Here is a 24,397-nt window from a genome sequence, read left to right as displayed (position 1 = left end):
GGAAATTTTGGATTTTTTTTTTTTTTTTTACTGCACTACATCCATTGGTTTGCAGTAACTTTGAAGACAAATGTTGCAGATGACACATGCTGTACTCTAACATATTAGGTTTTAATCGTTAAACATTTAATCAGTGCTGCTGAACTGAAACACACACCACTTTACCACGACCTTTACAGGTCCAAGCACTAAAATACACACACATCATGTAGAATTTGAACTTGTGCTTATGATAATTGTCACCTCAATACTTCTCTACTTAAGTAGAATTTTGAATGCATACTTTTACCAGGGTTCTCTTTTATCTGAGTATTTTCCCTTTTACTCAAGTAACTGAATTCTTCTTTCAAAACTTACTATAGCCCAGAATTAGTCTTTTTCGTAGAGCCATTGTAACGGGTTACGGCAAGGTTTATTAATCAGGTTAATTATGGTCTCCATCCGTCCATCAATTTTCTACCGCTTATCCTGTTAAGGGTCGCTGGGGGGCTGGAGACTATCCTTGCTGCCTTCGGGCCAGAGGTCGCCGGTCCGTCGCAGGGCCAACACAGACAGACAGACAACCATTCATACTTACAGCTATGCCTACAGTCAGTTTAGAGTGTTCAATCAGCCTAGTCCCCTCTTGGTGTCTTTGGACTGTGGGGGGAAGCCAGAGAGAACCCAAGCAGGCACAGGGAAAGACCCCGGCTCAAAACTGTGAGGAGACAGTGCTTACCAGTGCACTACCCTGCCGCTAATTATTGTCTCATTTTATGTAAATAATCAACTATTTCAGTGAGCCAACATACACTATCCCACACCTGTGCCCACCTAAATGGAACAGGGGCATAAATAATATTATTAATTTCTTTACGTCGCATTGACTTGGTTGTGGTTTTATTGACTAAACAGATAGAAGTGATAGACATACTGCACGTGTGTGGACCAGCAGTGACGAATGAGTAACGAAGGTATCAGTTAGCTTATCGGTAGTTGGACTTCATTACCCAAGATACACTGGTGTAGTGAACGCTTTGAATTAGCTCGGCAAGAACACGTCTTCTTTCTGGCGTTATTCATACTTTACTGCTAATGTAGAGATTGCATCATCAAAGCTCGTATTTTTTCCAACGTTTATTACAATTTACTACAGTTTACACCTCTACACGAGAGCTCTAGAGGACAAAAGCACAGACAGCCAATGGGCTAGCTGTTTGTTACGATGTACGTCATGTCTGGTGGAACCAGAAGGTGGGACGTTACAGATACTCAGGAAATTATTATTTGTACGACTAAAATCGACGTTAGTAATGTCAGTTGGCTAGTATGATACTTTGTAAAGACGGCTCGTATTACTGAGGTAAGATTTTTGTTCACAAACATCCGGATGTGAACGTTAATCTCTCGGGTAGCATTGTGGTCGTTTGTCAACAGCTCCTCGGAGGGGGGCCCGCCGCCTGTCAGCTTGGTAATGTTATGTTAGGGGTCCTTGAGGTGGAGAGCGAATGTGCCAGTGCAGAATGTTGAACTGTATGAAAAGACCAGATAATAGAAAATAAACAGCTATTGAGTGTTTTATTTGGTCAGTGTTATGACAACTTGCCATCCTCATATATAACTCCTGAGTTCTAGCGTTGCATTAATAAAGTAATCTACACTTGAATGTTAGCAAATCCTACCCACTGTTTCAGCTGTATTAATGTCTAATCAGCACTCTTTTTTTAAATTTCAGGGGTGATTCCTGCACCCCAACACACTAACACCAATGAAGAACAAGCCCAGTAACCCTTTGCTTCCCAAACGCAGAAGAAAGAGCAGTGCCAGAAATGGATGTGCACCAGCCTCAGGTCCTGTGCTGGGCTCCAACGCCCCTCCAAACTCTGAGATCGTCCCAGAGCCGTCCTCTCAAAACAGGCACCTGACTATGTCGCAGCACAGTCACAACCTCCTCAAGTTCTTGAATGAAGACAGAACCCGGCAGAGGTTCTGTGACGTGTCTGTGTCGGTTGGTGGAAAGCTTTACAGTGCCCATAAGGTGGTGTTGGCCCATGGGAGCAGCTACTTCCATGCTGAGCTGTCCAAGAACCCTGCCATGACACTTGTGACTCTTGACCATGTGGAAGCCTCTGTCTTCCAGCACCTGCTTGGACTTTTGTACACCTCTGAGTGTGTTATAGCAGAGACAGAGCGCCTGGCTCTAACTGAAGCAGCGCGCTTCCTGGACATGATGGATATATTAAAGCTGCTCAGCGAGGAAGGAGACAACACCCTAGTGAGAGGGATCCAGACCCAAGAAGAGTCAAGCGGGTCCCCAGAAGTGGAAATGATGTCCATTGACTTGCCAGCAGTCAACTTGGACCTCCAAAGCTCATGCAGTCGTCAGTGTAACACAGAAAAATCTTTGCAGGGACATCTGGCTTCAATTCACAATGATACGCATATTGAGACAGAGAAAATGTTCGGTCGGAGGGTTTCCTCCATGCGGAGGTCCCCTCGAAGTAGGAGAACCTCCACTAAGTATAAGAAAGATGTCTCTGAGTCAGCAATCAACACCACTGGTGAGACACAAAGGACTTTATCACCAGGTGAGCAGGACAAAAAAGGAATGGAAGAAACAGGAGTGGAGAACCAAATGCCCAAACTGGCAATGAGTGACACCTCTAAATCAACTCAGGGGGAAGAAGTATTGGGCGAGGAGGAGAATGAGGGAGAGGGAGAGGAGGGAGACATCATTGAGGACACTGTGGTCCGGAATAAAGTTGCTGAGGTTTGTGCAGCAGACAAATGTTCAGATGGTTCTAATGGAGAGAGGACTGAGCAGCAGGCTGCTGGAGAAGTGGAGGCAAACGTGGTAGCAGCAGGAAGTTCACGGCAGAATCCTGCATACCCTGAAGGGCTGGCGCCAGTCATCATTCAAACCTCTAGCAAGAAGACTCTCAAGTGCCCGAAATGTGACAAGACCTTTGACCGCGCAGGTGGGTAGTTTTTGTGCCACCTCAGACTTTAGCGAACATGTTTTTACTTACAGTCACAGTCAGACAAGAATATTTTATTAACTATTAGTGAAAGAATATAGTCTGTGTTCCCTCTTTGGGGAGAATGACACTACTTACTACTGTCTTCAAATTTTTTTTGATATGATTTTGGTTAAATTCATCATTTTCCAAAACAATTAAAAGGTATCAACAGCCCCAGAGAATGTCTTGAGTTTCCTAACCCCATCAAACTGAAAGTGAGTGGCTGGAATGGGCAAATTTTTGGAGTCTGTCACTTGAGGAACAGAAAAATAGATCCTATAATTTCACATTATTAACTGATAGTGGTGTCAGTTTAGGCCATGAACACACTAGTTCTACTAAGTCTGGTACTAAGCCTAGTTTTAATATGCTTTAAACAATGTAGAAAAGGGCACTTTATTTGACACAGGACTTGGATTCAGGAAATTGATTGGCTGGATTAATGTGTTCAAATTTCTTGATTTCTTTTTTTTTTAATCTTTGGTAACCTTGGTTAAGTTCAGGCAATTTAATACTTTTGAATAGTTTTGTCTTGGTTAGGGTTTGGCCACGAAATCCTTTGGTTTGGTTTAGGTAACAAAAAAATCCTCGGCTACTCTTAGTTTGGGTAACAAAATGCCTTGGTAGCTTTGTCCTTGGTTAGGTTAAATATACTTGAAATAATGTAAGGGTCAATTGAGACAGGCGCTAAAAGGGAGTCCATGGCGAAAGAATCTTTTTTTAAAATGTAGAATTCTAGATGTCACTGCTTGGTACAAACTATGATACGCAGTCATGGTCTCTCAGTGTACTTACTGATGAGTGTACACCGGACACTGATGACCTTGATTTATCCTGCATTTATCAGGGAAGTATGAGAGTCACACCAGAGTGCACACAGGGGAGAAACCATTCCAGTGCGACATCTGTCTTCAGCACTACTCCACCAAGTCTAACTTGACTGCACACAAGAGGAAGCATGCAAACGATGACCCCCTCCCGAAGAAAGAGCATAAGTGCCCCTTCTGTAGCAAACTCCATGCTAGCAAGAAAACCCTAGCCAAGCATGTCAGAAGGTGAGAAAAGGCAAATTCCACTTTGGGTTTTGAGTTTGCATCCAGTTTACAAAGTTTGTCAAGCTAAAGTGAACTGTGACGATACCGTATATTGCTTGGGCAGATAATATTGATCAGTGTTGTTCAATCATATATATACTAAACATGCGCTGATATGAAAGCGTAATGTATTGTCTTTTCATTGCAATTTATTATTTCAGTGCATTGAAGCCATTCGATTTTGGACAATACATTTATTTTTACTGTAAACATCCTTTTTCTTTTACACACATTTTCAGAAGTTTTTGCCGACTATATTTGGGACACCATTGTGAAAATATATAGGCTGATATCAAGTTTTATGTGAAGTGAATTTTAAGATTCACTGCACTCAGTGCACTCATGTCATCAGTTTGGATTATAAACTTTATTCCTACAATGTCAGTTGTCTTGCTGTCATTACATATTTGTCACAGATGTTTGACAACCATGTTTGAGTGATCATAATTAGCCAAGGAGAAAATCAAGAACAAACTTTTGTCAACATGTAAATATCAGAATTATCTTATTCCTAAATATCGGTATTGTTATCAACTCCAATACTCCTGAATTTGTCAGGCTTTAATCTCAAATGAATTGATTAATCAAATTAATCTCAAATCTCAATCCCATTGTGATCCCAGTGAACAACAGGTCTTGGCTGCTGAATTTGGCTTCTGAACATGTTGATCAAATTAATCAACAAAGTAGACAATTTACCAAATCAGAGCAAATCTTTTTTTTGTTTTGTTTTGTTTATTACATTTTTTTGTTTGTTGAATTGTAGGAGTTTTCCAATGATCAGAACCATGCTTCTGGAAATACAGTTTCTCGCATTTGCTGTGTGACTGATGAAATGAATTGATGGCGTTGTTGGTAAAAAGGGTAGTTATGCTGTCTGATCCTATATCTCACTGCTCTGTCAGGTTTCATCCAGAACACATCCAGGAGTTTATTACCAAGAGGAAGAGGAAGAGTGAAGGCTGGAAATGTGCGGTAAGACCTGTTTTTTTCCTTCTTCAACATAAGCGTGCAGCTGCAAATGGTAATGACACTAATAATCTATAACTTCAGTCACAAAGATGACACTGCTGTGCTCCTCTCATTCCTGAACCAGATTTGTCTCAAGACCTTCACCCGCAGGCCTCACTTGCAGGAGCACATGATCCTACACACCCAAGATCGCCCCTTCAAATGTTCCTTCTGTGACGAATACTTTAAGTCCAGGTTTGCCCGGCTCAAGCACCAAGAAAAGTACCATTTGGGTGAGCACGAAGTGGAAAAATAAGTTATTTTCTGTGTTAGAAGAACTTTTCTCTGGTCAGTGGAAATATAATTTAATACTGAAACGAAGACAAGTATGATTCGATTTCATGAGGAGGAAATTGTATTGATAAGTCAGTGATGGTGCAATTTAAGTACTCAGCGTGTTGGTTAAAAGTTTGTTTGCCATCTCTTGAAGGCCCTTTTCCCTGTGAGATCTGTGGCAGACAGTTTAATGACACCGGCAACAGAAAGAGGCACATTGAATGCACACATGGAGGAAAACGAAAGTGGACCTGCTTTGTTTGTGGGAAATCAGTCAGAGAAAGGTATGCCTCTCTGCCTTCCTTCACGTTTTCATCATCACCCTTCACAGTCCACATTTCTCGTTTTGAAAGGTGTCTTTTTCTTCTCGTAGGACAACCTTGAGAGAGCACATGCGGATCCACAGTGGAGAGAAGCCTCACCTCTGTAGTATCTGTGGGCAAAGTTTCCGTCATGGCAGCTCCTACAGGTGCATCCTGTGGCATTTGAAGCTTTTCTATATTGATGTTTTCAAACTCTCAAATCTGCAGCGATCTGTTCCATTTACAGGCTCCACCTGAGAGTCCATCATGATGACAAGCGCTATGAGTGTGATGAATGTGGGAAAACCTTCATACGTCATGACCACCTGACCAAGCATCAGAAAATACACTCTGGTACAGCGTTAGATATGCAGCAGCTCATCTTTCTTGAATTTGAATAATGTTCACACCGAAAGCTACCATTAACAATCAAAAGTTTTTCCTCTGCAGTTTTTTTTAATATAACACATCTTTATCACAGGTGAGAAAGCACATCAGTGTGAAGAGTGTGGGAAGTGCTTCAGGCGCCACGATCACTTAACAGTCCACTACAAAAGTGTTCATTTGGGAGAGAAAGTTTGGCAGAAGTATGTTATCAGAAAAGTGGCACGATAATCCTTTATGTATTCGAGTGATATTCTGTTTCCTGCCAAAATGAATGTATCGCAATTTCATTTGAAAGGTATAAAACAGCCGTGCATCAGTGTGAAGTTTGCAAGAAAGAATTCAAAGGGAAGTCAAGTCTCGAAATGCACTTCAGGACCCATTCAGGTAAAATGAAATCAGGTGATGACTGAAAATACACACCTCCACTGGTAAAGGAAGAGACTTTAACATGGACAGTAATATTAAGTTGCAGCTGTCGCCTTGTTGCCTGTCATAATGCTCTTACCTAAATTTGGAACATTTTGAAATAATTTTCGGTCCTTATTAATCACTTTGATTCAGACACTGCAGCTCAGCTTGAAAAATACTAGAATTTTCCTTTCAGCCACTCAGAGCTCCTCCGTGCTCACCGTGTAGTTGCCAACTGCTGGTTTGCTCTTTGCTCAGCTACTTGTCAAGGCTGAAAACGGGACTGTGAGTCCAAACCAAAACTGTCAAATTGCAGTCTGATGGCTGAACGGATTCAGGTGATGATTTGTCTGTTAGCGGGTTAACACAAAAATTATGTGTGGTTGTGGAAGAACCCAATACATTTTAGGGCAAATAAGTTGTAGCTCCACCTGCTGGCTAAAAGCAACTACACTCTGACGCACTCGTCCTTCTCAGATTTGGTCAGAAACAACTTGAGAACTTGGTGATTGGTCATTGTGATGAACCATGAGTTTCTGTTAAATTGTCCCTGGAACAATGTGGCCTCTATATCCACGGGACAGGATACAGTTGTAACTGAATTCCACATGGTCAATTTTTTTTTTCATTTTTAATGCTCTGCTAGATAGTATAGTGAAGAAATGACAGGAAAAGGGAGAGGGGGATGACATGCAGAATTGAACCTGGGCTGGAATCAATCCAAGTTTTCTGCCAGGCCTTGGCCTACATGGTACACACTTTACCAGCGCGCCACTGGGGTGCCTCGCTTTGTCAAATCTTTTCCGACCTTCACACATTCGGTGTGAGTTCCAGCCTGAAGACATCTACAAGCTGAATGTAAGTCTTAGAGCCACCTAGTGTTTACATGAGGTGAACCTGACGTAAGAAACATTTCATTTACATCAAAAATATACTGTGTTGTCCTCTTGTGATGTCTCATCTGCAATGCTATCTTTGAAATATTTGCTATATTTTGTCTTGTGTTCATGTAAAAGGTGAGAAACCCTACAGATGTCCAGAGTGCCATCAGACATTTCGAATTAAGAAGACCTTGACAAAGCACATGGTGATTCACTCGGATGCTCGTCCTTTCAACTGCCAACACTGCAGTGCCACCTTTAAGAGAAAAGACAAGCTCAAGTACCACGTTGACCACGTGCACAGCACCCGCTTCACAGAGCAGCCCCTTGGGGTGCTCAGTGAGGACAAAATAGGCTCCATTCCTTTTCAGGAAACCTCAAAGCTGTATCGTGCTAAAGCTAAGCCAACTCTCCAGAGCAGCCCCTCACCATCGAATGTCTGTGTTCCTGTCACGCTAGTGCCTGTCCAGATTGCAGGAGCGCAGGGTGACTTGGATGCTAACCAGGCCACATCTCACTCTCCCCAAACTCCCAGTGTTGTGAGCTTGCAGGCTCAAGGACAGCAGCAGAACTCCGGTTACCAGGCTGCTACAGACCTGGCCTTCTTGGAGAAGTACACACTCACGCCGCAGCCTGTCAACATTGTCCATCCTGTGAGGCCTGATCAGATGTTGGACCCCCGGGAGCAATCCTACCTGGGTACTCTGCTGGGACTGGACACAACTTCCTCAGTGCAGACCTCTAATCCCAATCGCTAAGGTATGGCCACCAAAATCTGGCCTCGGGATCCAAAAATCTGAAGCAGTTATTTATGAATGCAAAAGGAGCAACAATATAAGACCACTAATAATGATCTACATTTAAAAATTGTTAACTTTAAAATAACTGAATTTAAGACACAGGATCATGTACATAGATTTTAGCCCCATTGCATGTCAGTGTTTTATGTGCTTTCTTTTGAACTTTTTGTCATAAATGGAAATTTAGCTGGAATCATTTTCATGTTTATGTTGCCACAAGGTTTTTAAGGATTGTTATTTTGACAATTGGAAATGAAAATTGAAAAAATAATGAATATGAACCTAAAGACAATTTTATGAAATTGTTTATTACTGAAGTGTTTTGTGTTTGCTTATTATTGACACACACACACACATTCATACACTGCTGGCTCAGGCTGCCATGAGAGATGTGATTTATTTTATCAGGAGCAGTTTTCCTTGCTCAAGGAGACTTTAACACACCTGCGGTTGTAAGAGGTTCATTACTTCTCTTACTGCCAACCACAAAGACAGGGCTGCTGGATGCAGGGAGAATGTCTCTTAAAACTGAAAACACACCGACACAGACACAGCTGTCCATCCATTTTCTAAACTGCTTATCCATTAAGATTCGAGGATTCAGTCGTTTGTGCCGAAATTTCACGTCAATCACATCTCTGATCCCTCCTTTGTAACCCTGGTTACGAGATAGAACATTTGTGATCAGTGTAATAGAATGTACCTCTGTAATTAACAAAACTTAAAACGGAACCCTCACCCTCCACCCTTTATGTTGACAGGCTTTTTCTTTCAGCTTCATATTAACTCCATCTACCTGTATAAATAAAATAATGTAATTTTATTAAAGTTGCACTTATGAAAGAAGTCTTTATTTTAGCTTGCCTTTAGTAATCATACTGTTGGAAAATCTTTTCAAGGGATTTTATACATGATATGTCACAAGCATCAAGGACACTGATATCTGGTAAACCTCATTCTGCCACTTCCTCACAGCCCCGCTGAGTGTTTCCACCATCACCCGTCATGTTTCGCACGTTCCAGTGTCACCATCTCACCATCTTTTATATATTTTTGTCCAACATTATTCACTGGGGATATTCAGCAGTGTTCACAAAACAAAAGGTAGCAGCACAAAAGAATATTGAAACCATAAGCCTCTTTCCTCGGCCAACCTCTAACAATCAGAATCAAAAATCAATCAAATCAAAAGCCTTTATTGTCGTTGTATAGCATACAATGACATTGGAGTGCAACTCCCTTTGGTGCAATTTAACAGAAAGACAAGTACAACAGTTGTATAAATATTTAGAAGAAAACTAAATATACTATATCTATCCATCTCTCTATATGTTCACACAATTGCAGCGAAGTAAAAAAGTCAGTGTTGAAACAGTGGTGTGATATTGACATTGCACAAGAAAGGGATAAGACAGTTATTGCACATGGATAAAGCAGTTTCTTCACTTGGATGTGAACAACAATTTCAACAATCTAATGATCAATATGATCAATATAAAAATGTAGTGAAGCAGGTTATTTGTTATTGTGATTGTTTACTGCAGTGACAGCTCCAGGAAAGAAGCCATCATCTTTGAGTCTTTGTCCTGCTTTGTGTGACCTGTAGCGCCAACCCAAGGGTAGCAGGTCGAACAGGTGATTGCTGGGGTGCACATAGTTCTTTATGATGCTGACGGCTCTGCTGAGGTAGCGAGAGCTGGCAATGTCCTCCAGGCTGGGCACAGAGCAACAAATGATATTCTGGGCTGTGCTAATGACCCTCTGCAGCGCTCTCCTGTCTGCTGCTGGCCCCCTGCAGTACGCCAGTATGCTCTCTATGGTGGAGACGCTGCTGGGTCTTCTTTGCCACCAATGTGAAGGCCTGTGACAGGGACAGGGTAAAGATCCTGGGAAAGGGACAGTCGCCTTCCATGGGTTCACTGTCCTTAGCACATGCTCCTAGAGTGACAGTGTGCCAGTGCTGGAGGGCGGTGGGAGTGGTGTGGCGCCTGAGGGCCTGTCCGACTCAAAGAGGGCAAAGACGCAGTTGAGTTCCTCTGCCAGCCAGGCATCAGTCCTTGCAGTCACAGGGTTGCTACTTCTGTAGTTTGTGAAGTGATTTTCTCTTTGTGAAGTGGTCCTCAATTTTTGTCTTATAGGCCGCTTTGGCCTCCCTGATACCTCTTTTCAGGTCCAACCTGGCCACGCTGTACAGGGCCCTGCCCCCTTATCTTTTTCGATGAGAGTAAGGTTTTCCTGCCCCACAGAGCCTGCATTGGGATCACAAATACGGTGTCCTTAATTCTTTTTTTTTTATATATAATTCAAAGTTTTTATTAAATTTTCATGATTGCCAACAACAAATACAAACAGACAAACAAATTACAGAAAAAACAGACTGAATAGAGGCAATAAAAAAATTAATTATGGAAATAAAACAAAACAGGCAGGCAGGCAGATATGCAGGTAGGATAGGCGACTCAACACATCTGTCCACCAGAACATCCCATTTTTCTTTCATTGTGTCATTTTCCCAATTCAATCTCCCCAACATCTTCTCACATGCCATGGTCCCCATCATCTGGGTGTTCCACATACTCAGGATGGGGGCCTGAGGCTCCTTCCAACACCTCAGAATAGTCCGTGCACGTGTCATTAGGCCAGTTTTTTAAGTCAAGTCAAGTCAATTTTATTTATATAGCGCCAAATCACAACAAAAGTTATCTCATGACACTTTACAGGTAGAGCAGGTCCAGTACCACAGTCCTTCAATGAATTTACACCCAACAATTCTCCATCAGCAGCACATCCTGCAACAGCGGCGATGAAAACCTTCCTTTTAACAGGCAGGAACGTTGAGCAGATCCAGGATCAATGGGGACGGCCTTCTGCTTTGACCGGTTCGGGGGAAAGAGAGCAGGAGAGCAGGGCAGAGACAAAGACAGATAATGGTGGAAGACAGATATGCAGAAGGAAAGAATGGGACAGAGATAAAGAGAGAGAGAAAGGGAAGAGACTGATGGACAGACGGGGACGTGACAAGGTGGAGCTACGGGTGGCAGTTTGAGCCTCTTCAGGTCTGCAGCCTCCTCCAGCAGCACCAGGATCTGGGATGAGGGGAGCCCGAAGGCTCCGGAGAAGAAGATGAGTTAGTAATACGTATGAATATGATTTATGTATGACAAATATAGGAGGACAGAGAGGGACGAGAGGAGGAGAGAGAAGCCCAGTGCACCATGGGAGATCCCCCAGCAGCCTGAGCCTATAGCAGCATATCTAAGGGCCAGCCTAAGCAGCCCAACTATAAGCCTGATCAACAAGGAAGGTCTTTAGTCTGCTCTTAAAGGTTGAGAGGGTGTCTGCATCACGGACTGAAACTGGGAGACGGTTCCACAGGAGGGGAGCCTGATAGCTGAGGGCTCTGGCTCCCATTCTACTTTTAGAAACTCTAGGAACCACCAGTAACCCTGCATCCTGGGAGCGAAGGGTTCTAGCTGGATAATAGGGGACTATGAGCTCTGTCAGGTATGAAGGAGCCTGACTGTCGAGGACTTTGTAAGTTAGAAGGAGAATTTTGAATTCTATTCTGAATTTGACAGGGAGCCAATGCAGAGAAGCCAGTACAGGAGAGACATGGTCTCTTCCACGAGTTCTAGTCAACAAGCGGGCAGCAGCATTTTGGACCAGCTGGAGAGTCTTTAGGGACCTACTGGTGCAGCCTGATAGGAGGGAAGTGCAGTAATCCAGCCTGGAGATCCTTTTGAGACAGGATGTGTCTGATCTTAGCAATGTTTCGTAAATGAAAGAAAGCAGTCCTAGAAAATTGCTCTATGTGGGCATTAAAGGACAGATCCTGATCAAAGAGAACTCCTAGGTTCCTGACGGTCGTGCTGGGGGCAAAGGTAATTCCTTCCAGGGTACCTATCTCATCAGATAGGGTGTCTCTAAGATGTTTTGGGCCCAACACAATGACTTCAGTTTTTTCAGAGTTTAACAGAAGGCAATTATGGGTCATCCATATTTTTATTTCCTTTAGACAGGCCTCCAGTTTAGTCAGCTGATTTATTTCATGAGGATGCATTGTTAAGTACAGCTGTGTGTCGTCTGCATAGCAGTGAAAATTAATTGAGAGTTTCCTAATAATGTGACCTAGAGGAAGCAGATAAAGGGTGAAGAGGATTGGTCCAAGCACAGACCCTTGTGGAACACCATAACTGACTGCAGTGGTTTCAGAGGGGATATCATTAGTTAGTACAAACTGAGATCGACCGAGTAAATATGACCTGAACCAGTTTAGTGCAGTTCCTTTAATGCCAATGACAGGTTCCAGTCTCTGTAGAAGGATATGGTGATCAATGATATCAAAAGCTGCTCTGAAATCTAACAAGACCAGCACAGAGACCAGTCCCTCATCTGATGCCAGTAGGAGGTCATTGGTAACTTTGACGAGTGCTGTTTCTGTGCTATGATGAACCTGAACCCTGACTGGAAATCCTCTAATAAGCTGTTGCTGTGGAAAAAGTCACAGAGTTGTTTAGCAACTGCTTTCTCCAGGATTTTGGAGAGAAATGGAAGATTTGATATTGGTCTGTAGTTGGTAGAACTTCTGGATCCAGGGTTGCTTTTTTGAGAAGGGTTTAATTACTGCTACTTTAAAGGACTGTGGGACGGAACCAGATAACAGTGACACATTGATCATGTCCAAGAGAGAGGTGCTAACGAGGGGTAGAGAGTCTTTAAGCAGCTTAGTTGGGATGGGGTCTAGAAGACAGGTGGATGGTTTAGAGGAGGAAATTATTGAACTGAGCTCATGAAGGCTAACGGTAGAAAAACTGTCCAAGTGTGTGTCTGGTTCTATAGCTGCCTCTAAGGCTTCTGAGGCTATCGGTGCCATGTTGTCAGCTGATGGCAGGAGGAGGTGAATTTTCTCTCTAATAAGGAGAATTTTGTCAAGAAAGAAGTCCGTGAATCTTTCCTGCTCAGGGAAACAGGAATGCTTGGTTCAGTAGAGCTGTGGCTCTCTGTCAGTCTGGCTCCAGTACTGAAGAGGAACCTGAGGTTGTTCTTGTGTTCCTCTGTTACAGCTGAGTAGTAGGCTGCTCTCGCTATAAGAAGGGCTTTCTTATAGGCTTTAAGGCTGTCTTGCCAGATGATGTGAGACTCCTCCAGTTTGGAGGAGCGCTATATTCTCTCTCGTTTCTGGGTTTTTTATTTAAACTGTCTGGTTTCTGAATTGTACCAAGGTGCTTGTTTCCTTGGATTTATAGATTTCTTTTTTAGTGGGGCAATTGAGTCCAAAGTTGTTCTTAAGGTGCCTGCTGCTCTATGGATAAAATAATCAATTTGGAGGGACTAAGGTTGACAACAGCGTCCTCTGTAACAATGGGACATGACACTGAATTTAGCGCCAATGGAATCGCTTCCTTAAATCCAGCTACAGCCTGATCAGACAAACATCTGGAAACCACCGTTTTCCTGAGTGGAGTGTCGTTGATTAGTACAAATACAAAAGTGATTAATTGATAGTCAGGTAAAAGAGAGTTCTGTGGAAACACAACTGGATGTTCAGCTTCAAATCCATACGTCAGGACGAGGTGGAGGGTGTGGTTGTGACAGTGAGTGGGTTCATGAACAGACTGATGGAAACCAATTGAGTCTAGAAGCGAGAGAAATGCAGCACCCAGACAGTCGTTATCAACATCCACATGAATATTGAAGTCACCTACAATCATGACTTGATCTGATTTGAGAACTAAACTGGTTATAAACTCTGAGAATTCAGATAAGAATTCAGAGTCAGGACCAGGAGGACAGTACACAATAATAAATAAAAGTGGCTGTAGAGTTTTCCAGGCTGGATGAGACAAACTGAGATTAAGGCTTTCAAATGAATTGAAATTTATGTTGGGTTTGGGATTTATGACTAAATTTTTTTTTAATATTCAAAAAAATATGTATTTGTTTAGCTGGGGTACCATAGTTCTGTCTCCAGGGAGAGATAGTCTTGGTGACTTGGGAAGTTCACAATTAAACAGTTTGCTCATATCGTCTATAACGTTATCCACAGGGGAAGGATCTTAGAACAATCCCATTATGCATGGATAAATGTGCCACTTTTTCCCCCACACTTCCAGCATAAATCATTGTTAAGTGAAGAGTCCCCTCCCGTGTTTTTTCATGTAGTGTACAAGACAAATCCTTCGCCTATATCATCTTGACATTACTGCTACCATTATTATTTGCCCAACGACCCATCTCATACCATCTTGAAGCCTTGTGGTGCATTTTGGGTAGTTGTAAGTAGCATTCAACCGGACTTCTATCCCAACCAACAGGAACAACTTCTTTAATACAGCGTCAAATTTGTAAGTATTTGTAAGTAATTTTTCCTTAAATCTGACACGTCGTCACCTTCTTAAAATATTCGTCCAAGTCATTTTTCCAAGTTTTTCAGTAAACACAAAAAAATTGAGACAAAACATCATAAAGGAGTTGATTTAGGCAAAAAAAAAAAAAAAAAAATAGTGCTGTCAAAAAAAGACTCAGGCTATTATTTTTCAGAAGGTGACAGTATGGAGGAAAATTGCCATTTTCAAATCAACCATCTATTATTCTGTTGTCTTTTCTTGGCCACTATCAGCTAGGAGGTTAAGAAATAGTAAACACAATGCTGAGTTCATAAAATACACAAATTAATGTTGTGTGATGTAATTAGAGTAATATTGCTGCTTCCCTTGCTGCCGTCATCTTCCATCTGGGTTTTATTAATTTTCGACTGTGCGGACGGATTAATATTCTCTTCTTCTTGTACGTATCATTTTTTGAGGAAATTCCCACCGTGATTCATTTGTCCATAAATTTCACAGCAACAGAGTTTTCAGCAAAGATCTGATTGCTTGGAGTCCAAGTTTCAAAATGACTTCCCCTCTGATCAAAGGTCAGCATTGTGAAATACCAAAGCAGAGTCATGAGATGTAACAGCCCTCAAATAACAGGGGAGACAGTCGGCAAAGTTGTATTTCATGAAAAACAAAAACATGTTCAACACTGACCGTCACACATGGGAAGGGACGGTGGTGGTGATGGGTTTCATCGAGGTCAGCCTCAGAGTGTGGGTGCCATCTGCTGGATCTCCATGTCCTCTTCATCTAGTGAGCTGAAGCCTGATCACAACCTCCTACAATCTGAATCAGCTGCAATTCCAGTTTCAGATCAAGGCTCAGTTTTAATATTCTACATGGCTACAGGTCACGCTGTAATTGCTCCTTGGGACTCGGACATTTTGAAACGTTTACTTTTACTTTCATAATTTCAAGAAGTGAATAAAGAATGAAAGGTTGCATTTTCTAAATAGATTTATCTTTTCCATGCTATGAATTTAAATTTTTCAGCAGATTGCCGTAAAACTAGTGACATATCCATAATGCTCTGGGCATAGAACCTAATTATTCTTCATTTAGCATCACCATGCTATGGTTGAAAGTTAAGGTTATAATGGAAAGGTTTTGTAACTTCTGTGTGAGTTACAGTAGAATTAAGGCTACGATATTAAGATTTCTAACAGATATTTTTTTTATGAATTAGGGTTGATTAGAATGAACACGCACACTGCACTCCTTCTATTCCTGACCAATTTCTAAAAGATATCCTTAAGAATCATGTTTTCTCGTATCATCTTCCTCAGTTCTACGATAAACTTTTAATTAAGGATATTTACAACGTGCTGCTGACAGCTGGAGGACATGTAAATAGATCTCCAATATCACTGACACAACAGACAACTCAAGATCGAACTTTGTCAACATGAGCAATTTTGAGGCAAACAAATTACATTTTACAGTGATAAGAAACACCATGAATTATGAATCTTGCATGTCAGAAACATACATCCAGCCATACATCCCCTTTTCAAATTTAATTACAGTGAATGAGTGGTACACGTAAATATGAAAGGCGATTATTCTTTATTTTGTCCAACAAGATGCTTAAATTAGAACACGTCATTGTCCTTTACATTGGCAAATGAAAAACACAAAGATACAAGCAATCATAGTGACAATAATGGTGATGAGTAGTGTGACATGTCAGTCACGCATAACAGTGTACATTTGAGGGAATTTAATGTCATATACACAAACATAACAAGCACTGACATCATCTTTGTGAGTCTCTTGATGCCGTCTCCATATTTTCCTATGACCCTGTCTCAGTGATGGGAATTAAAGATCCATTTCTTAATAATCTGATTACTGTCATGGTTTTGGGTTTGTGTGTAATCCTGTTTTCCTTTTTTCCCATCCCTGCAGGCGTGGCGAGGGGCGGGGCGATCGGTGAGGGCACGGGGCTCCCGGCACACCTGCAGCTCATTCCTAATCACTCCAGTATTTCTGCCTCTCTCACCCCGTCGCCTGCGCCAGGTGATTGTCGTGGGCCTCAGACGGAACCTCTAGCTCTTTCGTGCCCTCGCCAGATCTCCGGCCTCTCACCGCGCCCTCGCTTAGTTTTCGTGCGTTTATGTAAAGACTTTGAGTTTTCCTCGGTGCCTTGCCACTGTTTTTGGTTTTCGTGACTCTTTTTGAGCCCACGTTGTTGGTGATTTTTAATTGAGACGTTTTTTGGTTTTGACTTTCTTTGACCTGAGCTTTTTTCGTTCCCTGGAGAACTGATTTTGTGTTTCCTTAATAAACCACGTTGTGCGCCACTCAGCAATCTTGGGTCCTGATTCCTGTGCCTCCCGTCACAATTATGATGACTTGACATTGAAGACAATAGTTGGAATTTCTTGATAAGACTTTGGTCACACTACTGGTCGTTGAATATTTTTTTATGCATGCACAGTACTGATGAATCATTATTGTTTCAGATGTATATTTAATATCCTGAATCAAACTGAAGACATTATTTTTGAAGAAAAATTAAATCTCAACTCAGTCCTCTCTTGGATTTTCTCTTGAAGTTTCCAAGTTGCCAAGCTTTGTTGGAAACGGACGCCTCGGGCACCGGTGCTGGTTACAACACACAAATTACAGAAACAACAGAGAACAAATGCTTTAGTGTTAATTTCTGCTTTAAAACTGCACAGTTAAAAGTAGTGTAATCCAACACGAAAAATGTGATTGAGAATGAACAGACAAACTTACTTGCTAGTGCACCTGGTATTTAGAACCTAAAAATAATAACATAATAATAGCAGTGAATCAGTAGATACTCCTCCAGACAGTTCAACACAGACACACACACACACACACACACAGACATACAGACACAGACACACACACACACACACACACACTTCATTTCTGCTGAGGATCTGTTCTATCCTTGAGGTGACAATATGGTGTCAATTAGTGTCAACACAACAAATGACAATGAGATTATAGCTTTTGTGGCAATTGTTCATCTGTTAGCAGGATTAAGCAGAATTAAGAGTCTGATTTTTACAATACTCGTTGGAGGGATGTGCTATGGGCCAAAGAACAGTCAAAAGAAGGAAAGTAAGAAAGGGCCAAGAAGACAGAATGAGAGGCCATGGCCTGAGAACATTTGCAAGGTGAATGTACTGCTTAGAGGAAGCAGGTTTGACGTGACAAACATCCTCTAATAGAAATCAGCACAACAGCTGTGAACTAGATATTCATACTTCAGGTTGACAACCATAAACAGCTTCTCCTTTATCCTCAGATTAAGAGTGTCGGGGAGCAGGCACTCTTCGAACAAGTGTCCATCTGAGAGAGTCCATGTGAGAGGGCTTCTCCAATTTCAGCGCATATCACAGTGACTCCGCTGAACCTTTATTGTCCTCCCAAGCATGTCTGCTAAGACTGTGCAGACGGTGCTTGCTGGACACAACAAGCCAACAGCCCATCTGCTCTTTGTCTGTTTGACAAAGACATGAAGGTCCTGGTCAGTGACATCAAGTCCTTGGAGGGCCCAGCAGCTGACCACAGGTGGAGAAACCACCAAGACCAACACCTCAAGACAGAGGAACGGAAACTGCCTTTTGAGCATGCAAGGGCCCACAAAAGCAAGTGCTTCATCAACACAGATAGAGGTGAAGCTGTCCTCGGATGATGCTATCATCAAGGGTGACCCACCTCCAGGGAGAGATGTGACAACCCTGACAGAAGCCTCTGGTACAACATATTAAAAACCAACATCTACTTACTGGATGCCAGATGTATCTCCAGGCCAAATATTTGGTCCGGTTTCTCTAACTGAGAAGAAAAGTATGAGTTATCAAGATCAAAAAGATCACAAGCCTTTATTCTCACTGTATAGCATACAGTGAAATTGGAGTGCAAGTGTGTGTGTGTGTGTGTGTGTGTGTGTGTGTATAATTACATGCAAAGTGAGATATTTCAAGCTTTTATTTGTTCTAATTACGATGATGATGGCTTACAGCTTATGAAAACCCTAAATTCAAACTCTCAGAAAATTAGAATAATGTGAAAAGGTTCAATATTGTAGGCTGAAAGTGTTACACTCTAATCAGCTAATTAATCCAAAACACCTGGGTTCCTGAGCCTTTAAAAAGGTCTCTCATTCTGGTTCCGTAGGATTCACAATCATGGGGAAAACTGCTGACCTGACAGTCGTGCGGAAAATCATCATCGATGCCCTCCACACGGAGCGAAAGCCTCAAAAGGTAATTGCAAAACAAGTCGACTGTTCACAGAGCGCTGTATCAAAGCACATGAATGGAAAGTTAAGAGGAAGGAAAAAGTGTGGAAGAAAAAGGTGCACAAGCAGCGGGGACCGCAGCCTGGAGAGGAAAGTCAGGAAAAGGCCATTCAAAAGTGTTTGGGAGCTTCACAAGGAGTGGACTGAGGCTGGCGTTGGTGCATCAAGAGCCACCACACACAGATGGATCCTGGACATGGGCTTCAAATGTCATATTCCTCATGTCAAGTCGCTCCTGAACGACAAACAATGTCAGAAGCATCTTACCTGGGCTAAAAAAAAAAAGAAGAGAAAACTGGTTGGTTGCTCAGCGGTCCAAAGTCCTCTTTTCAGATGAGAGCATATCCTGCTTCTCATTTGGAAACGAAGGTCCCAGAGTCTGGAGGCAGAACGGAGAGGCGCACAATCCAAGATGCTTGAAGTCCAGGCTGTGTTTACTTGGGGAGTCATGTCGTCGACTGGTGGCTCAGCTGGCCACCAGGACATTTTAGAGCACTTCATGCTTCCTTCAGCAGACAAGCTTTATGGAGATGCTGACTTCATTTTCCAGCAGGACTTGGCACCTGCCCACACTGCTAAAAAGTCCCAAAACCTGGTTCAGTGAGCATGGGACTACTGTGCTTGACTAGCCAGCGAACTCGCCTGACCTGAACCCCACAGAGAATATATGGGGCACTGCCAAGAGACAGGTGAGAGGCATGAGCCCGAGCAATGCAGACCTGCTGAGGGCCGTTATCGCCGTGGTCTTCCATAACACCTTAGCAGTGCCACAGGCTGACAGCATCCATGCCACGCCGCACTGAGGCAGCAATTCACGCAAAGGGGCCCAGACCAAGTACTGAGTACATATGATTGCAGTTTTCAGAGGACTGACATTTCTGTATTTGAAGTCCTTTTTAAAAAAAATTGATATCATGTAATCTAATTTTCTGAGATTTTGAATTTGAGGTTTTCATACACTGATAGCCATAATCATCAAAATGATAACAAATAAAGGCTTGAAATATCTTGCTTTGCACACAATGAGTCCATATAATATACTAGTTTCACCTTTTAAGCTGAATTACCAAGTTTTCGAGCGGTTTCATCACTGCACATCTCACAGCTATGTTCACTTACAGCAGGTTAGTGCTGGTGTCCAGGTTCCAGCTATGCAAACGATGGACTGTCTGGTGTTTGCTCCTTCAGTGGCATATCCGTCTTTGCACCGAAACTGCAGTTCTGTATCAACAGCAAAAATGTCCTGGTACTGCTGAAGAATTATTACAGCATTCGGGACTTTGGGGGGGGTGCTGCAGGATAAACTGCTTCCTATAAATAAGCCAATGAAGCATGAGTAAGAACAGAATAAATGTTCAGGGTTGATGTTTTGACTGATATTAAACTGATGCCTCATCATGTGATAGACTTACTCTCACAGACAGGCACAGAGAGCCATGTTCCATTGATACATTTGGCTGTTGCGCCCCAGTCTTTCAAATCATACCCTTTGTCACATGTTACCCTGATTGTGACTCCCTCCTCATACCAACCCTCTGGACTTTCTGTGTAGTTTGCTTTGGGTATGTCTGGTGGAGAGCAGGCCTTTTCATCTGAGGGAGGGGGGGGGGGGGCAAGAGGAGACAGAAAATTGGACACTTTTATCATTATGACTATCTTTAGTCTTACATGTGCATATGGAGGGATTTATAATTCTGAAATGTTACAAACAAAAAAAACCATACGAAATGAATGCAATTCTCACGAAAAAAACTCGCATTTCATGTCTCCGTCGGATACATAAAGGAGGAAATAGTGAAGCATTCCTCCCTTGTGCTGAGGACATGGGGACAGGCAGTTTGGTAAATGTTTTTTTGCTTTCTTTAAGGCATGTTAGGATTTCAAGTCTTTCTGCTTACCTTGAGTGAGTCTCCTCACCTCCTGACTTACAGTTAACACAGACATGAGCGACAATCACTTCATTTAACTCTTGAAAAACAAACCAGAGCAGTGAACTCTTCCTTTAGTTTATAGTACTGACGAGACAAGACAAATGGACATTTACTCCGTAGAGCGTGAGCAGCGGGACCACGGACAGCATCGGTTTCACTTTCACTCTCGCTGGCACCCTCTCTCCCCAAGATGAGGCCCTAACTACGGCTGAGCTCGTTAGAAAAATTCCCTCATCTGGTGAGAGATGAGCGACCTTTGCACAATAGATACTTCTGTTCAAAATACATTATAAACCTACTAACATGGTGAACTGTTCAAGGAGGATAGAAAAAAACAAAGTAAAGTATGACTTAGTTCATGTTGGAAAAACCCAATCGGCATGTTCAGCTTTGCATCAAGAGCGAACGGGGGAGAGAGTTATTAAATACTTACCCAAACATTGTGGCTCATGAGACCATTCACCATGCTGACATGAGCTTTCGGCCCACCACCCCTCTCTCAGTGGTTTGTATCCTCTGTCGCAGGCATAAGTGAGATTGGTGCCATGAGAATAAGTTTCTTGATGAGGGATAAAAAACCCATTATCCAGTTTGGGAGCAGGACAAGGCTCTGCTGCACTTTGAGCTGAAACAGCAAGAGAGAGCACGACACTGATGTGCATTCTTCAACACGTGGAAAGGATTTGTAGTGATAGAATGTATAAAGTTCTCACAATGAACTACTCCAGGAAAAATAACCAGGAGGAAAAATCCAAGACGCCCAAGATGCATTTTGACAGCAATTGAAAATAAGCCTTTCCAAAATGAGCAAAGGGCCTCACTCAGATCAGAACTAGTTAATAATTGTTAGGAACAGTTTCTCAATGAGGTCACGGTGGTGTAATCTTTGTTTTTCTCTGACTCACCTCTACAGCCGGTACACGAGAACCCCCTGATTTTACTGGTTAACTAATTATACATTTCTTGTAACGTGATGACTGCTGATGTGTGATTCAGAATGATGACACAATGAGTGAAATTGTGTTGTGTTATTTATGAGTTTTCTCAGTTGGGTTGATAGACCAATGGTTAGTATTTTACAATTTGGACATTCTCACTAAGCAATAGCGTGAATGAACAAGTTGTGTGAAACACGCATTTTCGTAACCACCTTTAACTGCGAGTCAACGTTGTGACGATTGTTTCTGCATTGATCAAATATTGTACTTACGAGTTGGTGTCTTAGGTTTTCTGTGTTTTTGTGTTATGTTGCTTCCAAACCTCCGAAGAAAGAATTGAATTCCAGCAAACGTTTGTCATGTACAGTTCTGAGTTTTTGTTGAATCTGTTTGCCAAGGTACAAACAGCATGAACTCGTTTATTTAGATTTTAGAGGGATTTCCCGGACTGCTGTAATCACCGGTAACAGATGATGAAATGGCAAACACAGCCAGGACAGAGGTCAGAGGTCAGACGAAAGAGACTTAGGGTGAAATTCTGTAAAAAGCACAAGATTGTGAAACATTTGGAAGGCAATAACTGAGTGCTGTAACTGTGGAGTGATTTTAGAGTTCATCCAGCCAATCACACCTGAAAAAATAAAGACCCGCGATTTGATTTTTGTTCCAAATCAGACCTCTGAGGACAAAGCATCGCAAATTTGGTTTGAAATTTCAAACTGTCTTTCAGGAATTTGCTGCTCAGCAGTTGTGTTTAATACCTCTTGTGGTCGGTGCAGTAACACTGCAGATGGCGCACGCAGTCTGTGAATGGCTTGTTTTCAACATAAGACATGCAACCATAGATCATCAACATACAGGCACTGTGTATGTATGTGTATCTATCTGTCTAGCTGTCTATCTATCATCTATCTATCTATCTAGCTGTCTAGCTATCTAGCTGTCTATCTATCCATCCATCTATCTATCTATCTATTTATCTATCTAGCTGTCTAGCTGTCTATCTATCTATCTATCTAGCTGTCTATCTATCATCTATCTATCTATCTGTCTATCTATCCATCTATCTATCCGTCTATCTATCTATCCATCTATCTATCTATATCTATATCCATATCTATATATCGGTGGTCCAGTGGTGCAGTGGTCAGCACTGTGGCCTCACAGCAAGAAGGTTCCTGGTTCAAGTCCCGGCTCCATCACGGGATCTTCCTGTGTGGAGTCTGCATGTTCTCCCTGTTCCTGTGTGGGTTCTCTCTGGTACTCCAGCTTCCTCCCACAGTCCAAAGACATCAAGAGGGGACGAGGCTGATTGATACTCTAAATTGACTGTAGGTGTGACTGTGAGTGTGAATGGTTGTCTGTCTCTATGCGTTGGCCCTGTGATGGACTGGCGACCTGTCCAGGGTGAACCCTGCCTCTGGCCCGCTGACACTGGGATAGGCTCCAGCCCCCCCGTGACCCTTAATAATAGGAATAAGAGGATGGATGGATGAATATATATGGCTGGAGTACAGTACAGTACGTAGTTATTTGAAGGTCCCTCTTCATTTTAATGTTTCGCGCTTTCCTTCTTCACTTTTGCTACAATTTTTACAGCCACTAGCAGGCATCGGTCACTTCATTAAAACAGGCTGCCGATTTCTTGGGAGGACTTCTCACCTGTGGCTCAGCAGGAGATAAATCCACCTGTAAATAGTGTTTTTAAAACACGTGTTTAAAAACTGATTTTATTAAAAAAAAAAAAAAAATGTGTGCACCCCATAAAAATATCTTGACATTAAGCAGGAACAAGCTTTAATTTGAGGCCCTTTTTTTTAATATGACACAATATCATGACGCCAATTACCAAGTCGGTACTGTAAAGCAGTAAAAAAAAGTGTAACAAATCATATACAAAATGGTTGTTTATGAAATAGGATATCATAGAGACATTTAAGAAAAAAATGTGGAAAAACATTTAGACAGAAAAATCTGTGATAGAACAAAAATAACATTGCTGATGATAAAACATCCATTTTCTCTTTGGAGCTCACGTTTTCTTCATTGTCGCGTGTTACCGTTTGGATGGATGTGTTGGTGTTTTCACACAAGGGCGTGTCTTGTCACCTCTACTTTCCTCCCTTCACACTCACACTTTTACATCAAATTCCGCATCCGTCAAACTGCTAAAGTTTGCAGATGACACCACTGTTACAGGCCTCACATCGGATGGGGAGGAAACTGCCTCCCGGAGTGAAGCAGAACAGCTGGTGCAGAGGTGTGCAGACAATAAACTTATGCTCGTGCAACCAAAACCAAAGAACTCATTGTTGACTTCAGGAAAAATGCAGTCCAGCACCTTCTCATCTCCATTAATGGCCAGGTTGTGGAACGGGTGTGTGTGTGTGGAACCTGAACGCCAGTCTCGCTGTAACCAAAGCCCATCAGAGACTGTACTTCCTTCACCAGCTGGCTATAATAAACGTGAACTTTCTGAGTTGCGAGTGAATTTTGTGAAATGATATTGAGTGTTCTGCGTTTTTCTTATGTGTCTTCCAGTGTTTTTCTGTTTTTGCTTCCAAGGGCCACCTCCGTTTCCGCTGACAGCACTGCATGTGCAGCCTCTTTATTTGACTTACCACATTTCTGTTGGCTCAGCAAGAATTGCTCGACATCATTAAACAGTGGCAGAAATATAAGTGGGCCAAAAAGGACTGACTCTCTTCTGA

General features: G+C 42.3%; 2 protein-coding genes across 5 annotated transcripts; one reads left to right on the top strand and one right to left on the bottom strand.

Annotated features, from left to right (window-relative positions):
* Positions 1-1,019: 1,019 nt before the first annotated feature.
* zbtb41 (zinc finger and BTB domain containing 41) lies at positions 1,020-8,978 on the top strand. Of its 3 annotated transcripts, none has more exons than XM_086203192.1 (11): positions 1,020-1,233; positions 1,715-2,957; positions 3,847-4,054; positions 4,999-5,068; positions 5,190-5,337; positions 5,535-5,664; positions 5,754-5,849; positions 5,930-6,036; positions 6,164-6,269; positions 6,365-6,453; positions 7,494-8,978. In XM_086203192.1, exons 2-11 carry the CDS (start codon positions 1,748-1,750, stop codon positions 8,114-8,116), a joined length of 2,787 nt encoding a protein of 928 aa, XP_086059318.1. In that variant the 5' UTR covers positions 1,020-1,233; positions 1,715-1,747; the 3' UTR covers positions 8,117-8,978. The 3 variants fall into 3 exon arrangements, with proteins under 3 accessions (XP_086059318.1, XP_086059317.1, XP_086059319.1); XM_086203191.1 differs by having other exon boundaries at positions 1,020-1,342; XM_086203193.1 differs by lacking the exon at positions 1,020-1,233 and adding an exon at positions 1,576-1,629.
* A 7,104-nt stretch (positions 8,979-16,082) lies between these two features.
* Positions 16,083-21,626, bottom strand: LOC147261238 (complement factor H-related protein 1-like). Of its 2 annotated transcripts, none has more exons than XM_086203189.1 (7): positions 21,462-21,626; positions 21,182-21,373; positions 20,230-20,409; positions 19,937-20,128; positions 18,303-18,351; positions 17,278-17,303; positions 16,083-17,142 (listed from the first exon to the last, which is right to left on the bottom strand). In XM_086203189.1, the coding sequence occupies exons 1-6, from the start codon at positions 21,517-21,519 to the stop codon at positions 17,297-17,299; spliced, it is 678 nt and encodes a 225-aa protein (XP_086059315.1). In that variant the 5' UTR covers positions 21,520-21,626; the 3' UTR covers positions 16,083-17,142; positions 17,278-17,296. The 2 variants fall into 2 exon arrangements, with proteins under 2 accessions (XP_086059315.1, XP_086059316.1); XM_086203190.1 differs by having other exon boundaries at positions 20,350-20,409.
* Between the last annotated feature and the right edge of the window lie 2,771 nt (positions 21,627-24,397).

This window comes from Aulostomus chinensis, chromosome 5 (assembly GCF_037954235.1).
Source record: "Aulostomus chinensis isolate RoL2024-O1b breed Wild chromosome 5, RoL_Achi_v1.0, whole genome shotgun sequence".
Classification (NCBI taxonomy): domain Eukaryota; kingdom Metazoa; phylum Chordata; class Actinopteri; order Syngnathiformes; family Aulostomidae; genus Aulostomus; species Aulostomus chinensis.
Note: the sequence above shows the minus strand (reverse complement) of the source record. Positions and strands in the feature narration are given on the sequence as shown.

Coding starts and splice junctions, on each gene's coding strand:
- LOC147261238 (XM_086203189.1), bottom strand. CDS start 21,519: ATGCATCTTGGGCGTCTTGGATTTTTCCTCCTGGTTATTTTTCCTGGA. Junction 20,129..20,229: donor CTCTGTGCCTGTCTGTGAGA/GTAAGTCTATCA, acceptor GCTTATTTATAG/GAAGCAGTTTATCCTGCAGC. Junction 18,352..19,936: donor GACACCAGCACTAACCTGCT/GTAAGTGAACAT, acceptor TTTTCTTCTCAG/TTAGAGAAACCGGACCAAAT.
- zbtb41 (XM_086203192.1), top strand. CDS start 1,748: ATGAAGAACAAGCCCAGTAACCCTTTGCTTCCCAAACGCAGAAGAAAG. Junction 2,958..3,846: donor CAAGACCTTTGACCGCGCAG/GTGGGTAGTTTT, acceptor TGCATTTATCAG/GGAAGTATGAGAGTCACACC. Junction 5,069..5,189: donor GTGAAGGCTGGAAATGTGCG/GTAAGACCTGTT, acceptor TTCCTGAACCAG/ATTTGTCTCAAGACCTTCAC.